Source organism: Atheta coriaria, unplaced genomic scaffold (assembly GCF_025399875.1).
Source record: "Atheta coriaria isolate IRGN ID8LTWV9N9 unplaced genomic scaffold, Caltech_Dcor_3.1 hic_scaffold_10_pilon, whole genome shotgun sequence".
NCBI lineage: Eukaryota > Metazoa > Arthropoda > Insecta > Coleoptera > Staphylinidae > Dalotia > Dalotia coriaria.
In genome coordinates this window covers 5,649,157-5,665,017 of record NW_027045452.1, presented here as the reverse complement: position 1 = coordinate 5,665,017, position 15,861 = coordinate 5,649,157, and the positions used below count along the sequence as shown (strand labels likewise).

The 15,861-nt window shown below is 38.7% G+C and overlaps 1 protein-coding gene across 5 annotated transcripts; it reads right to left on the bottom strand.

Annotated features, from left to right (window-relative positions):
- Positions 1-429: 429 nt before the first annotated feature.
- Vmat (Vesicular monoamine transporter) lies at positions 430-15,694 on the bottom strand. Of its 5 annotated transcripts, none has more exons than XM_065313964.1 (10): positions 15,612-15,694; positions 8,766-8,912; positions 4,566-4,724; positions 4,343-4,505; positions 4,230-4,288; positions 3,661-3,927; positions 3,277-3,605; positions 3,032-3,215; positions 2,450-2,583; positions 430-2,341 (listed from the first exon to the last, which is right to left on the bottom strand). In XM_065313964.1, the coding sequence occupies exons 2-10, from the start codon at positions 8,899-8,901 to the stop codon at positions 2,273-2,275; spliced, it is 1,500 nt and encodes a 499-aa protein (XP_065170036.1). In that variant the 5' UTR covers positions 8,902-8,912; positions 15,612-15,694; the 3' UTR covers positions 430-2,272. The 5 variants fall into 5 exon arrangements, with proteins under 5 accessions (XP_065170036.1, XP_065170038.1, XP_065170035.1 ...); XM_065313966.1 differs by lacking the exon at positions 15,612-15,694 and adding an exon at positions 13,334-13,459; XM_065313963.1 differs by lacking the exon at positions 15,612-15,694 and adding an exon at positions 12,731-12,954.
- Positions 15,695-15,861: the final 167 nt, after the last annotated feature.

Sequence of the window (15,861 nt, the reverse complement as noted above, 5' to 3'; positions counted from 1 at the left end):
GGAGAAAATGTATGAACACTTCTTGATGATATATCATCTATAATATAAAAATGAATCGCAAAATCTGTTGGTAAGCGCATAACTCAACAACGCTTAGACCAATTTGACCAATTCTTTTTTTTTAATGTTTGTTAAAGTCCACGGATGGTTATTACGGCAAGAAAAAATCGAATAATAGCTTGGAAAACCCTAAAGTTGGCATTGAGATTCAATCATAGTTATAGTTAAATAGCTGAATCCGAGATGGCGCGCTGAAGTGCATTCTTAGCAATTCTTTATATAATTAATTTCTTTAAAGTAAAATTACGAATCTTATTGATAGAATTGACACATACAATGTCTAGAACAAGAGAGTAAAAACAATTTACATTTTTATTAAACACTACCGCGAAGTCGGGCGCAAAAGCTAGTATAATATAAAAGACAGTGTTTAGATTATAATTTTTTGTACCATTTATTTTGCACCACAAATTATACATTAAAACATTGATCTGCAATTTCGTTATAACTGAACGTTGCCTTACCGGATTTCGCACTGCGTTTGCAATCACGATTCTCCCAAAACTTCCGATCACTAATAGTTTAATACTGCATGTTTCAATACAATGTAGGTATAGATATTATGAATAATATAGTACGGAGTACATTTGTTAGGTAACAATTTGCGACTAATAACAGTTTGCGCTTTGTAACTAGTAATTAATATCTAATTATACATTAGGTACTATAATCATATTACAGGTACCAAAAATATGTCATATCCCTTTTGGTCCTGTTAAGTATCATCATCATCATCATCTTCTTTGCAACGCACAATATAAACATTGATATCATATGTGATATTTTCTTACGCAATATATACGTGGACAACCGCGCTCTTGTTTTGCATTACACAGTACTTAAATAGTATTACACTTCCAATATAAGCACACGATTACTATTTATAGACACAAATTAGTGTTAGCGGTTGTCTTAATATGTTGTGTATTGTTGTTCGGACCCTTACCAGCTTGAAAACAAAGTTTTGTTTATCTAACTGAAAACAAACATTTTTTATTCTCGGTGACGCAATTAAGCACTGCCGTCACAAAGTGTCTTTTTATTTGTCATCAACCAAACAGTTTACAGCAAACATTTACTGTTTTGTGTTTTGTCGGTTACTTTGACTTCTTTTGCTTCAACCATTTATTGGTTAAATGAAACAAATGTTTCTTTCTTTTGTTTCGACCACATTTCTTTCGTGATGATTACAATGATGATTATTGTCTCCTCACAATAATCTTCTTCTGGGAGGCGGTGCGCCGCACGCCCGCGAAGGTTTCAAGAAAACGTGTATGAAAATTTCCGCGCACTCTCATCGTTAAAAAGTATATCCCGCATGTTTGCGTGCTCGTTAATCAAAAAACCGAAAATATATTTGCTTTTTGACGAATCCATCACGTCTTAATATACTTATAAATGACAAACGACCGGCACAATTAGTAAAGCAACTATCGTTAGTATTTTATAACTATAATTAATTCTAATTGCTGATTACGATACGTTTTTTGATTATATTTGTTGTTTTACCTTTTTTGCATCATAATAAGTGCTTATCTGCTAATGGTATAAGTGTACAAGTTGCACAGTAATATTTAGGTCCCCATAGCTTACCGGGCTTATACTTTGTTTTTAGGTTTTGCTTGTTTGTAATCAACTCCATCAAGAAAAAGACTTTTACCACTGATGACGTTACTTTTGATTGGCTCAGCAATTCTCTTTAAATGTTTCTGTCATGTGTTTGACGTTCGTTTGCTTAATTGTTCTGAGCTTAAGTTTAACTAAATCTTATTTACACATACAGACACTCACACACAATGACTATGTCTGGTCGGGCAAGAAGATAGAAGCGCTTAAAATGTTCATCATTCCAATTAAATTTTATATCTTTATTCCGAAATGTGAAAGATATCTTATTGCCACGTCTCCGCCATATTTTTTTTCGTGGGGACAGGATTACGTGCAGCCATTCACGATAATCCAAACGTGGATCTTTCTATTTTGTAAAGATTTTGAAGTAAACTTTGATTTGTCTCGATGCGACTTCTATCCGAATGTTAATGTTTTGTTTTAACGACAAGATTATTGGTTTTGATTTTGATAAATGTTAAATATCTTGCAACATTCAATACAATTACATTTTATATATGTTGTACTCTCTATACAATTATTTAGTTTTAACTAATATCAACTAATAAGTTTGTTTCGTTTCATTTTTGGGCTAAAGATTGATTTACTCGTCGTCTTCCTCATTCTGGTACGTTACGTAGCGAACTGATGGCTTATCACCAGTTAACAGCGACTGAAAGTACATATTTTCACATTATAATACAATTAATTTCCAAGTGTAATTTGATCACTATCCATAATATTCGTTCGTTGAAGCGGAAGTTTATAAGTTCCGACTTACCTTCTTTTCCTCCTTCGTCGGCGGACTCTTGAGGAACCAAAGCAGCGGCGCGTACAAGAAGTTCAAAATTGAGATGCCAATAAGCATGTGCTTGAAACCAATATTCTTCACCAGCGTGCCACTCAATGCCGGACCTTAAAACACACAATTCGCATTCTTCATCAAAAAAAAAACAAAACCACATTACTCAATACGGTCAAACGCGTTGGTGCATTAAATGTAAGAGCACTTATCTAATTAAAACCAGTCTAGATGTAAAACACTGAGCGGAAGTGGAGCGTACGTGCCAAGATATGTAATGTATATGTGATAAAATTCGCGAAAGCAGGAAGCGTTCGCAGCCGCGAGAAAACGAAAACGAATTTGAGAATGCGAGCGTTCGCTGCAAATCATTGTGATTGTGATAAATGAATGCAAAGCAGCACAGCGCAAGACCGATTCGCGTTTGAGTTATAGCCGTTTCATTTCATTAGTGTTCATTAAGATTTTTACTATTGCTGCGCTCATAAATTGTCGATTTGTTACGTAAGTAATTGTTCCTTGTTGTAAGTACGTCAATTAAAAATCTATGATTTCGCTTACCAACAGCAAATCCCAGGCAGAATGCCACATCACCAATGGCATAAACACTTCCATAAACAGCTGAATGTCGAATATCCACTAAGTACCCCAATTCGGGCATCATCGAGCTGTCCACCATTCCAATAGCAAATCCTAAACCAGCATTCGGTAAAATCAAATCATTCATTGTGGTAGCGCTGGGTATCTGAAAGATTAATATGTGTTTGATGTAGTTATAGTCATAATTTGTGATGTAAGCGGCTTACGCTGATTAAACAAATGCCTATCACGACCAAGCCGATTAATGAAGCCAACCAACGTCCAATGCGATGTCCAAGCGGTCCAAACAGGTTCGTACCGATCAAATAACTAATACTTGCTGGAAGAAAAGTAGCTCCTTGTTCCCAACGCGCCGCATGCATAGTGTCAATCATCCAAATTGGTAAAGATGGTTCCAACATTGCAATACCCATATTAGCAAAGGTAATAGCACCCGCGGCGATGATAATATACGGATCGGTTACCAACGCTTTCATTGATGGTGGGTCGCAGTCCTGACGCACCACGGTCGGTTGCAGCATGAGCAGCTGTAGCACTGCACAAATTTAAAATCAAAACACGTGTATTGCTTTAGAAATAAGTTTTCCTACGTCCGTCTCCAAGGGCAAGCGCTGACAAGACCAAGAACGGTGCTGATTTCCCAACGAACTCGTACATGATGCCCCCGAATGGTGGTCCAATGAGAACCCCAAGCGCAAGACCACCAAGCGCAATGCCCATCGCATTACCACGCTCCTTATCGTCGGTGTAGCGCTCAGCGAGCATGCCCATACCGGACACACTCGAGCAGGACGATCCAACGCCTTGGAGGGCACGGGCCACGAACAGCACCCAGTAGCTGCGACCGAACGCGAATACTAAGGAAGAAGCGAATCGTCATAGTAAATCGGCACATACACTTCAGAAGATATGTATTTGAAGTGTGATGAAAAGAGCACCACCATTTCAGGTTGCTGATCTAATTAGCGCGGACACTTAGGATCACAAGGGACCTTTTAGAGCACGGCTAATTCACGTTCCGCATACGACAGCGTGAAGCAATGCTATCAATCATCAAAGGAATCAAATTTCGAATGCGAATTTTCCAATTTTAATATTACTCAATTTCGTATGGATTTACATTTGACAGTGTAAAAGTTGAAAAAAACTTAATACTTACTGATTGTAGACAGAAACATAATGAGGAAGCCCGCGAACATGGGGATGCTGTAGCCAATTCTGAAAGATTACATTCGTGAGTTGTCAGTTTTTGCAGTGTTGAGTTGTGTTTACTTGTGAGTTAGTGGTCCGACGAACGGATTCGTCAATAACTGCACAAATGCCTTCGAAGCTAACAGCAGCCCCACGCCGACCGTCTCGTCGATCAAATCCTTGTGCCTTAAGTCCTTACACCAGCCTTCCATCGTCGTGCCGTTTGCGCTTATACAGTTACATTCTATAATCCGCAAAACCAACAAATCATAACGTTTTATTTACTGATAAATCATCATTTTACTCATATAGTATTCCATCGGCGCGACGGTGGTGGCATTGAGTTCCGTATGATTGCTCTCTTGCCGCATCTCGCACAATGGCGGCGTTGTTGGTGCCACCTGCGCGTCCAGCGGCGCATCCGGATGGTTGATGTCATACAGGAATTCCGGAATTATTGGAACTGTTAAACAAGTATCAATATAAAACTAAACACATTGTATGAAGGTTAATATTGCGCCAACATTGATAGATTGTTTCGAATGCAGGGAGTAATTGCTGGTGTAACTTTAGTGCAGTTTGCTAATCGTTGTGATGGCTTAGAGACGAGCGAGAATAATTCTGTTTGGACGTCCAAGAGAAGGTCGCTTAACGTTAATTTGAAGTTAAAACCGCACCGCGAGCTAAAGTGGGACAGATTGCCTTCGTCGTCCCCGAGAAAACGAGGAGCAAAGCACAGAGAGCCAACTAGATGACGTTCTGACGCAAATCATAAGTTGCACAGCAACCCGAGACTGATGGGCAATGAAATCAGCCCGAACTAATTGCGCGAGTTAATAAACATGCAAAATCTAGGTCAATATAGGTAAATTATTATCGTAATAAATATTTTTAATGATTCATCTAACTTAAAACAATAAACAATACAGCAATAACTGCGCCCTTGATGAGATATTAAATTTGCGCAAACATCAACCTTGAACTTGTGCTACTTGTTCCGCATCCGCTGCTTTTTTCCGCTCGTCGGCAACCAACTTTGCGCGAGTCAAGTTGAATTTCGTAATTCTATTTAACCGCGCAACATGCAGGACGCCTATTAAATTTTCGAATCTGACATTGACGAGCCGAGCATCCATCGAAATTTACTAGTGGTTGGGAGTACCATAATCGCTTCCGGTTTTATCCTTTGTCCCGTGGTCCAACACAATGCAACTGCGCACAAAAAATTACGCTCTTAAAGTGCCATATAAAATTATAGCGCATTATATTCGCCACTTCGCCCACTCACTCTCCATTCAAGCCTGAATAAGTTGTAAACGCGCAGGTCTATCAAAAAGAAATCCTTAGCGGGTGGAAAAAGTGGCAATTTTCAGAGACGCATTAAAATCCGCTTTTTATTGCACTTACTTGTTGCACAAGTGCTTCACCTTTATAGCCACGATTAAAAATAGAACTTAAATTATGCGATAAACTCGTGCGAGCCGTGAAGAGGAAATTCGAGGAATTGTTTAGAGACTGATCGAAATCCCAACCGGGATTGTTGTGGTGCCATTAGAATTACAATACCGACGTGCTGTTTTCATGCACTGCTTGGTTTCTTAGTTAAACCGCAAGTCCGGTGGGTACGCCGCAGCCCTAAAGAAACAAAGAAGCAGAGCATCACAGCGCGCAGCGCGCCGAACAAAAGGACTAATTATCCTTATCGCCCACTGGACCCCGGTAACGACAACTTCAAATTGAGACCAAGAGGCCGGAATGAGAAGATCAGACAATATGCGAATCAGTTGCCAACAGTTTCCGAGGACACGAGTCATTACAATACGTTTTCCGCATGGTGAATTCTATTGATATCATCTTTGGAACGGTTAATGATGATTTTGTCTTGATTTGAAATTATTCTAAATACTTTAACGTCGTTTATGATTGCAGCTTGCATTAATTGCAATGATGGCATTGATAGCAGACGCAGTATCGTTTTACTAACGTTTTAATTTCGGGCGGTTCTAGGAACGAACTCGTATACGTCGAAATCGAGCGGTACTGCAAAAGTTTAATTAACGAGATTCGTCATATCGTCGACGCTCCCACTTTGTTCGAAAGTTCCTGGCTGCATGGCGCTTCCGTTCTTCCTCGACTTATTAATTATTACTTCGTTTCGCGGTAGGTTTCACTAAGAGAGAATCAAGGACCAGGGAAATTTTATTCGAAATTTTAGTCGGTTTAAATCGTTAAAATATTTTTAGTTTGAAATAAAATATTTTCATTGCTCATCCATTTATTTTCCTTTCATTTTAATATTACTATGTAAGTTTTTACTGAATATTTTGTTGTTCCACCATAATTTCTAAATTTTTTAACAAAATTTTTATTTTTAAATTATTACTAGCATTTGCTCGCGACTTCGTCCCGGTAGTGTTTAATAAAAATGTAATTCATTTTTACTCTCTTGTTCTAAACATAGTATGTGTCAATTCTATCAATAAGATTCACAATTTTATTTTATAGAAATTAATTATATAAAGAATTGCTAATAATGCACTTCAGCGCGCCATCTCGAATTCAACTATTTAACTATAACTATGATTGAATCTCAATGCCAATCTCAATGCCAACTTTTATCCTATAGAAAAGGGCTGTCTTGCCCTTGTTGTCTTTAGGGTTTTCCCGGCAATTATTCAAATTTTTCTCGCCGGAAAAACCATCCTTGGACTTTAACGAACAATTTAAAAAAAGAATTGACTAAATCGGTTGCGGTGTTGTTGAGTTATGCGCTTACCAACAGATTTTGCAATTCATTTTTATATTATAAACTAATATTTTGAGGCAATATTGATTTGCCTTCCTGGACATTAGTTTGCAAAGTTGGTTAAAACAATAAAGTAATAAGTTAAAGTCTAAACACTCTATAGATTGATTCCACATTAAAAGTATTGGTAAATTGAATTAAATTCAGTTTGAAATTCCATCAGCCCTAAAACACTTGGTGGATGAGATTGGTCCTGCCATTATGTTTAGTGCGGTGTGCGATGTGGTCGGAGGGTGTTTAATGAATGCACTCATACATGTGTAACAGCCACCCTGGTTCGGACTGCACGCCAGAGCGTTATTTATCTACACATCGTTCTTTCGGACCACTTCGCTAAACGCGTTAGAAAATCCACTGATTATTCGTCTAATGAAAGTAAAATTTCCACCCACCGTCCGGCTTAAACAAAAGAATAGTGATAATAACAAGGTCAACCCTTCCATTTATTATATTCTCGAGATATGTACCGAATTAATTAAAAGATTTATCGCTGGCTGTAGTTGCAGAGAAATTTCGATTCAAAGCTGGATTTATTCAAAATGTTATTTTTTCAACCCTCTGCGCGTGATTTGCCCTCGGGAGTGGTTAAAATTGGCTGAAATTGTTATAGTAGGCACCCAGTATGCGGTGTTTTCCCGACGGCTCTTCGATGCGCGAGCGAGGAACGTGAGAGAGCATTATTCAAGTTATCGCCTCGCTGCCCCCTAAAAGCCACCTTCCCTTTTCATGTTTAATGCAGTGCCGCCGCCGCCGTCGCCGCCACTTGTCTACGCCCGGCATCCATCCGACTGTTAGCGCGCCAACTGTTTCGGAAAAACGAAAGATTCGAGAGCGGCCGGCGTAACGTGTGAAATTCAAAATGTGCGGTAGTTGGTTAAAGACGAATTAAACCATGGGGGTTTGTATAGTACTCATATAAATAGTATTTAATTATTTTTATAATATTATATTTTTATACTAAAATAATATTTCACAACAAAGCAATTGGCTATTTTTTAATCTATTAATTTCCTTCACTAAAGTTGAATTTTATTTTTCCTATAGAATATATGATATTTGATATTGATGTAAATTGATATTGCTGATATTGCTGGGTACATAATTAAACGCAATTTAATTCATCCAAATATATATGACTGAAATTAAATGGTTTGGTTTTGATTAGTAGCGAAATCAACACCCAGAGTTAATAATATTCACTAATTAATCAGTGCAACAAGCAATTGAAACCATCACACAGAAATAGAGCGTCGACGACACGCCAAACGCGCGACAATCAAAGGATTCCTCATATCCACACGCTCGAATGACCCAACACCGCTCGCGCTCCCGTCCCCGGAAACTGGGGGTGTTTTTCAGTTATCGGCGCGCCTCCCTTTGGGGCCGCTCTCATTTTCAATCCGGATTTGTGTGTAATCGAACGGGCTGACCCGCACCCGAGTGTCAACACACTCTCCACGTATTTATTTATGGAATTCCCACATTGCGGGGCTCAACCTATTCACGATCTTGCGATTATCGAACATGTGTGAGCGAATTTAAGCCTTGATGAGGTGAACTCTAATCGATAACTTTGATTTGTGTTCAAACATAGGAAAACTAATTTATCTCATGCATATTTATGGTTATGATATGTTAATTTAATAACTTTGAGGTTATTTATAGAAGCAAAGCATTGGTTCACATTGATAGACATACCTACGGTGGTCAAGAGCATGTTGTCCAAGAGAAGCGCGATGGCGACGATGACAAGCACCAATCGGCGCGACTCGCGACACTGCTGGACCCAGCTGCCCAGCCGCGTCCCCGCCACCCACTCGTTCACCACTGTCATGTTGTTTTACTCTGCAAAGAAACAAATTAAAAATTTTAAATTTTAAATAATTTCACGTCTTAAATTCCTTTAATTAAATTCGTGCAATAACAGTATTACCCTCTAAAAAGAAACAAGTGAACGACTAAATAAATACGCCGAAAATTAATTGATGTCGACGTCAAATAAGTCGTCGGATTTTCGGAGAAATGTAAAAGCAAATTTAATTAAATGAAAATATGGTTTGCCATTTCGCTTTTGTTAAACTTATATTTTAAATGGTACTGATAAAATGATTAATTAATTAATGACTGAATAAAATTATCGACGAATGTAGAGAAGTAATTGATGCTTACTAGTTTGCATATTTGAATCAATTTGAATCAAATTCTTGGAGGGTAATCCTGTCCCCAGGGATGCGTCAAATTGAAAAATCCTACTTTTGTGCTTATGGTCTCCAATTCTACTGAGTTATTAAGGAATAATCTTTTGCCATAGCAACTGACTTTACTCTCGATATATAGGTTACCAAATTGCATTTCTATTTAACAGATTTCTTAAAAATTTACTTCTTCTATTAAAAAAACGTGTTATGGTTATATTTACAATGAAAACTTTATTCTACCGCATAAGTATAACGAGCAAAAAATTTATTTTTCATTCGCGCGCTGATGCTGAACTTTGTGATGCTAACTACAGATTCCATTCAGAGTCGAATTTCGTACGCATCGCAACGCCAAGGCAATAAATTTACAGATAAGTGTTAGGAGCTACTTGTTGAATCGCGGAATGAAAGGCCCGACAGACACTCTCAAGACGAATTGTAAGATTAACGCTTTCCCACTCTCGGCGGGTCTTTGTCAAATGGCGCGGAAGCAAAAAAAATGCAAGCGAGAGAAAACTAAAAGGACATTGGAACGACCAAAGAAATCGGAAGTAACCTGATGCGTCCTTCCACTGAACGCAATAATAATACATTTAAAGCTTAGCGCTCGGTTGAAATAAAAGTGCGAAAAAATGTCGCGCCGTCGTGGAAAGGAGAAACCAAAACCACTTTGGATATAAAATCATTTAAGCAATAAAAGCTGCGCTCGTAAATTGCAGCACGTTCCGTGCGTCGCATCTCTCATAACCTTCTACATTCTGTAATCGTAAAAATATTCGCACGCAATTTTCCTTATAAATTGGTGGCATAATTTTCCGGTTTTATGGGTTTTACTGATCGGCAACCAAAGTTACAACAATTGATTTTGGTTTTAGGAAATATGAATCTAAAATTTTTAATTTTTTGAGAAATAAAGGAAAAAATATTTTGTTTTTTTTTATAAAATAGGTTTTGAAATTAAATTTCTAAGACTTAAAACGTTAATTGTATTTTTTTCTTCTTTTAAACGTTTCAATAAAATAAAATTTTGATTCATTATAAGAGCATTATCTGCCATCGTGTTTTCTTTTTAATTTCAGCAATAATACAAGAACAAAAACTAAATATGCCCGCTGCTATAAGCTTCGTTAGAAAGTTCATTCGTTGTCATCAGATTTTTCTATGTAGTATATTTTTTTCATTACGTTATTGCGTCGATTCGCAGCGTCGGCGCCTCGCTTTCCGTCTTCAAGTTCGACTCTCGACTTGAACACACAATAAGCCCGACGACTTCTTTTCCGTTCCGACAGTTTCCCCAAGTCTCGAAGTGATTCGCACAAAGGCGTTTTCGCGTCTCTCTGCGGAGAGTTGTATTAATTACTGGTGCACGCCGCGATCACGTCTCGTTTTGTCGTCGGGAAATTGCGGAAACTCTCAGCGTACTAACCTCTCCAGCGCCAAAGCGAATATTGTTATCTCCATCAAGTATATGCGTACAACATTCTTCACACACAAGCGTAATGTTTTCACTATTTTATTGGCATTCAAGATCAACAAAACTAACTCGAATAATAAGATTTGAAGCTCACGATGTAGCACGTACGTGCAATTAGTGTAAATCTCATTCGATCGTTTTCCAGGATTTCGACGTAAAGTTGTCGCTCGCTGACGCTGGCGCTTCCAATGATACTAATAACTTTAACTCAAATTGAATATCGTAACTAATTACGCTTCTATTCATGATCTCGCTAGAATCCGTGCGTTCATTCGTACATAAACGTATAACGTTACATCCCTGTTATTTCATCATCGCACAAACTCAACATCTGCATTTCGGTGTTCATTTCGGAGTCGGCGGCGACTTTTGGTTGAAGTTTGCGAATGCGAATCGGACGCAAATTTCGAAGCTTCCGTCTCATTCTTGTAATTTCATTACATAATTCATCGCGCATGAATCTAATATGAAGAACAACAAGTAAGTTGCAACCAATTTCACAGTCCACCAAATTTCATATAAATTTATATTTTAAACAGCAAAAAACTGTTTTAATGAAATTTTTTTGCCATAGGTATCGGGTAGATTTGAGTTAAACGTGTTAAAAATTGATTCCGAAACCCTTCCGTTCTCACTGACACATTCACTAACGCAGTTACCGGGACGCGGCGTTTGCGAGTTATTAAACTTAACAGAGCGTTACGAAGCGCAATTAACAAGACTAACCGAATTACGCTCGCGCGCTCGACTATTCGTGCTCGTCTATTTCGCGCTCGTGTGACTTTTCACCAACCTCCAACCGATGCGATAGGGGCGACATTGCCATTTTCTACCGGACGTATTAACTCCCTTAACCTAATCGCGTCTCGACGCGCGTCCGTACGCGAAATGAACCTGTTGCAAACATAATGCATGCCGCTTATCCACGTCTTTCTATACGCGTATAACACAACGCGATCGGAAAATACGTATAGCGTGCAGGGTGTAGAAATTCCTCGGCGAGTTTTCTTCGCCGAAACGGAAACTATGCGACGCAAATCGTTTTACACCTAGGCACAGTTCGTTTTTTTTTCGACAGGCGTTGCTTAGTTAAAATAGAATGAGATTTTGATTCAATAAAATTCCATCCCAAAAGGGAATATCCCGATTCGAAATTACGTTGTAAACTACTGAAAGTTGCACAAAATTGTTTCGCGCGTTCGGGGCTTTTTTTTTCGATCATCAGCCGGTTATCTCTGCGTCTGACGACAGGAAATTAAAATATCGTCTGGCCAGTCAAACAAGAGACGTCTTGTCAAACAAAACGGAAAGCTTTTGTCCTTCAGGCTACACATTTAAGTCTTGATTCGCCGTGGGAGTTTCAATAAATTAAACGGCGTTTTTATTTCGCGCAGACAGATAACGTGTAAATCTTTTCTTGACGCAAGATTTTATTACGAGAATTTCGTTCTGATTTTTACGATTCAGTAGGAAAAAAATACACAGAACAGTTGCCGAAATGTTATTTCGATTCGATATACGAGTAGGTATATTGGTACGTGACTTGACGAACGACAAAAACGCGCAAAAAGCAAGCGCACCCGAAAATAGCAGTCAAACTCTTTTTATGATAACGTTTTATGATCGATTATAACAAAGATGCCCGAAACAGAAGCGTTTCATCGCCGGCCAACCGAAAAATCTGATATTCGGTAATATTTCTTTCTGATGTGGCGGTTTTGCAGTCGATTTGTAGTGTTTGCCAACAGAAAAGTGAAAATATTTGTAAAAAGTTGTAGAAAAGTTTATGTGTACTTACACAGTAGTTGAAATCCGCGCACGTCGAGACTCTTAGAAATCTCTAATCACCGTGAATTAAGCTAACGCCACTGGCGGCGGTACGTTCAACAAGTAAGTGCGGCGTGTAGCCGCCACCGCGTCCGTCATCGGAAAAGTTAGTGTGGGCGCAAAAAGGGTTGTAGGTGTATGTGTTGTGTGTGGTGCACACTTACTTGCGGGTGGACAGGTGGCGCGGCTCTGGCGCTCGTCCAGCGCTTCGGGTGCGATGGTACCGACGCTGCCGCCTCGCCGTGTGCGTCGCCTCTGACTCCGCAGCAGCGGCGCGTTCGCGATGGAAGCGGTGTGAACGACGGCGCGGTGGCAGTGGAAGGCGCGCGATGCACGCCGCCACCGCCACCGCGACAGCCGCCGGCGAGCGCGCCGCGCGCGCCTGCTCGCCTGCACTCGCCGGAGAGCGCTTCTGGAGGCCGCGCGGACGCCTGCATCCCAGCCCCCCACATCGCCTTCCCCCTCGTGCGCTCGCCGCGAATTCGGCGATTGCGCCGCCGCCGGCTTACTCGACCCACCGCGCATAGTTTCCTTATACTTCACCGCATACCTTACGTTTTACATTCGACAATAAACATTTTTATTCTATAATGGGAATTTTTCTCTTGGAATATTTTAGTCCTACTTATTTATATAAGATCTACTTAATTATACCTACTTTTACTTTATATAAATTTTAATGTTTTTATAATTTTATATGTTTTATATTTAAAGAGGAATTTGTGTAGTCATGCTGTCATGATAGTGGTATCAACATAAATAATTACACTTGATTAATCGATGTGGACGGGCAACAGGCACTTGTTGATGATTGCGAGCCGCGTTTTCACTGCGCACCCTTCCGTCTGCCAGAAAGATAATTAACGAGTTTATTCTTTTCGCTCGTTGCACACGAAACTGACTGGATTGTTTTAGTGGTTTTTCGTGTTGCGCATTAGGTATTTAAAACTCGACAGTATAATAATAAACTTGAAATTCAATTGTTGCATTGCCAGAATTGTTGTTTACGTTGAAAATTATTGAAATTACACGAAAATCTATGGTATTACGGCGTAATTAAAAATTGTATATTTTGCTACAATACTGTAATCCAAAAATAGACGTACGGTGCACAATTAAGCTTTTATTTCAACAAAATTTAAGTAACTTAACAGAGTTTGAGTGCAGTGCGCATGGGTAACATGATTTTGTATTTTTTTAATTCAATTTGCATGCTTTGATAGGTTTTGAAATGAAATAAACTTCCAACATTATAATAATTCATCGATTTCATCTCATTATCACATTCAGCACGCGCTGGCGAAGTAAATAAAACTATGTCCTATGCATGACCTCGTTTTCTCATGCCTGCGAACTTTTCCGAACAGCCGCGCCTGACAATGAAGTCCTCCGACGTGCATCATCGCATCATGAAAAGTCATTAGGTGTCCGGAAATATGCGCGGTATGCCAGACGCCCGCCGCCCACACGGCGCGCGGTTTTCAATAAGGACTCGGGCGTGTTTCATAGAAAATTCCAGCGAATATGCGGTTCGCTAGGTCGCTAGCAATAAGGCAATAACAGGCATCCCGAAACGCGCTCAAATCGCATCGACGAGTTTATTGCGTATCGTCAATTGAATGCTGAAATACCTACAATTCTTGTACGCAGTGAAAGTATAAATGAAATCTAATAAATTTTTATATGAACTGGTGTATGGAACGTCGTAAATTTTAAATATAAAAGTTAAAAAGAAAACAATAAATAATATCAATTATAAGAGTTGAAACTTTAGCATCATAGCTGATACTTCTGAACTAATAAGACACGTGCTGAAGATGCAACCGTGGCGAGGAGAAACTAACGTAACAATGTAGCGAACGTGTCCATTGGCATTTCGAGCTAATCAAAGATGCTCGTGTTTCTTCAATTGCTGAGCATAGAACAAAAAAGAGTGCATAAAAAAATTCTGCGATTATTGCAATTTTTCAACGACGTAATTTGCAGAATTATTATTTCTAATGTTTAAACTTTAATTTGATGTGAATGCAGCATCGACAACGGGAACGTGCCGCGATCACAATCATAAATCGTAATCGATGCCTTCGATGGCTTGACAATTTAATTTGCACGAGCCCTCATGCTAAATTGCCCCCATCCGCGTGGGTAGGCGGCGGCGGCAGCGAGGTCGGCGTGAATTGCGCGCAAACACAATGCCGGAAGCCCCGCAACCTCGCGGATACCACTCGAGCGCGTCAGGTGGTTGTGGCTGGCGTTGGCGGCGAGCCCCTTCAGATCGGTCCAATTTAGTTCGACCTCCGCTATCACCATCGCGGTATTTATCAGGGCGAAATTCGAATCAAACTTTACGCCCATTACAACGTATTATTGCAAAAAATCAATTTGCTCGAGGTCATAAAGCGGATGCATAATTGCGTAATTAAATTTTGTACTTATCCAACATTACTAAACTAATAAACCATAATCTAGGTAATTCTAATAACTTTTTACTACAGTACTGCAATTTTTTTAGTGTTTAGAACTCAAATTTTTGTTTGAGTGATTATAGTTTAGTAATGCATATAAAAAATAAAATTATTATGTAAAACTAGTATTAGATAATTATAATAATGTTAAAAATTAGAGAAAATATATTTGTTTCCCATTCATTCTTGTTTTTAATTATATTGTTTTCTTTGATGGAAGCACAATCAAAAACCAAATTTTATTTGATAGAAAATATACTTTTTATAGGCAACCAAATAACCTCAAAATTTTCAATTTCACGACAAATACATGCGGTTTTTAGCGGTTTTTTTCTAAATTATTGGTTTAATTTACACTTTGATGTACTTTTGTTAATAAGTGGCATTTTACTGTGCCCTACATTTTATTTAAATCGTCAATCGAATATAGCGTTAAAAACGCGGAAATAAATTGTTAATTACTACTCCAGGGAATTTACGAGTTGCAAAGTTAATAAGTTTGTCATTGACGCTAAATGTGATTGCAGACTAATTACAAACACCGTCATTTCAATTAATATAGCAAAATTGTTTTACATACCTTAATGTTAGAGTACGTTAACTTAATTATTAACACTTCTTATTTTACTGGTACAGACAACACATGTTACTTGTTCTACAACTCGACCAAGACTAGATTTATACATTTTTAATCTAAACAAATGTAAACAAACCAGGGATAGAATATAGTGCAGTTTGTTTACAACAAGAAACTGGTGGCTTCGAACAAAAGACGTGTATGTTTTATCAGTTGTTTGCTTATTGCATCATTCCAACTACAAACTAGCTGC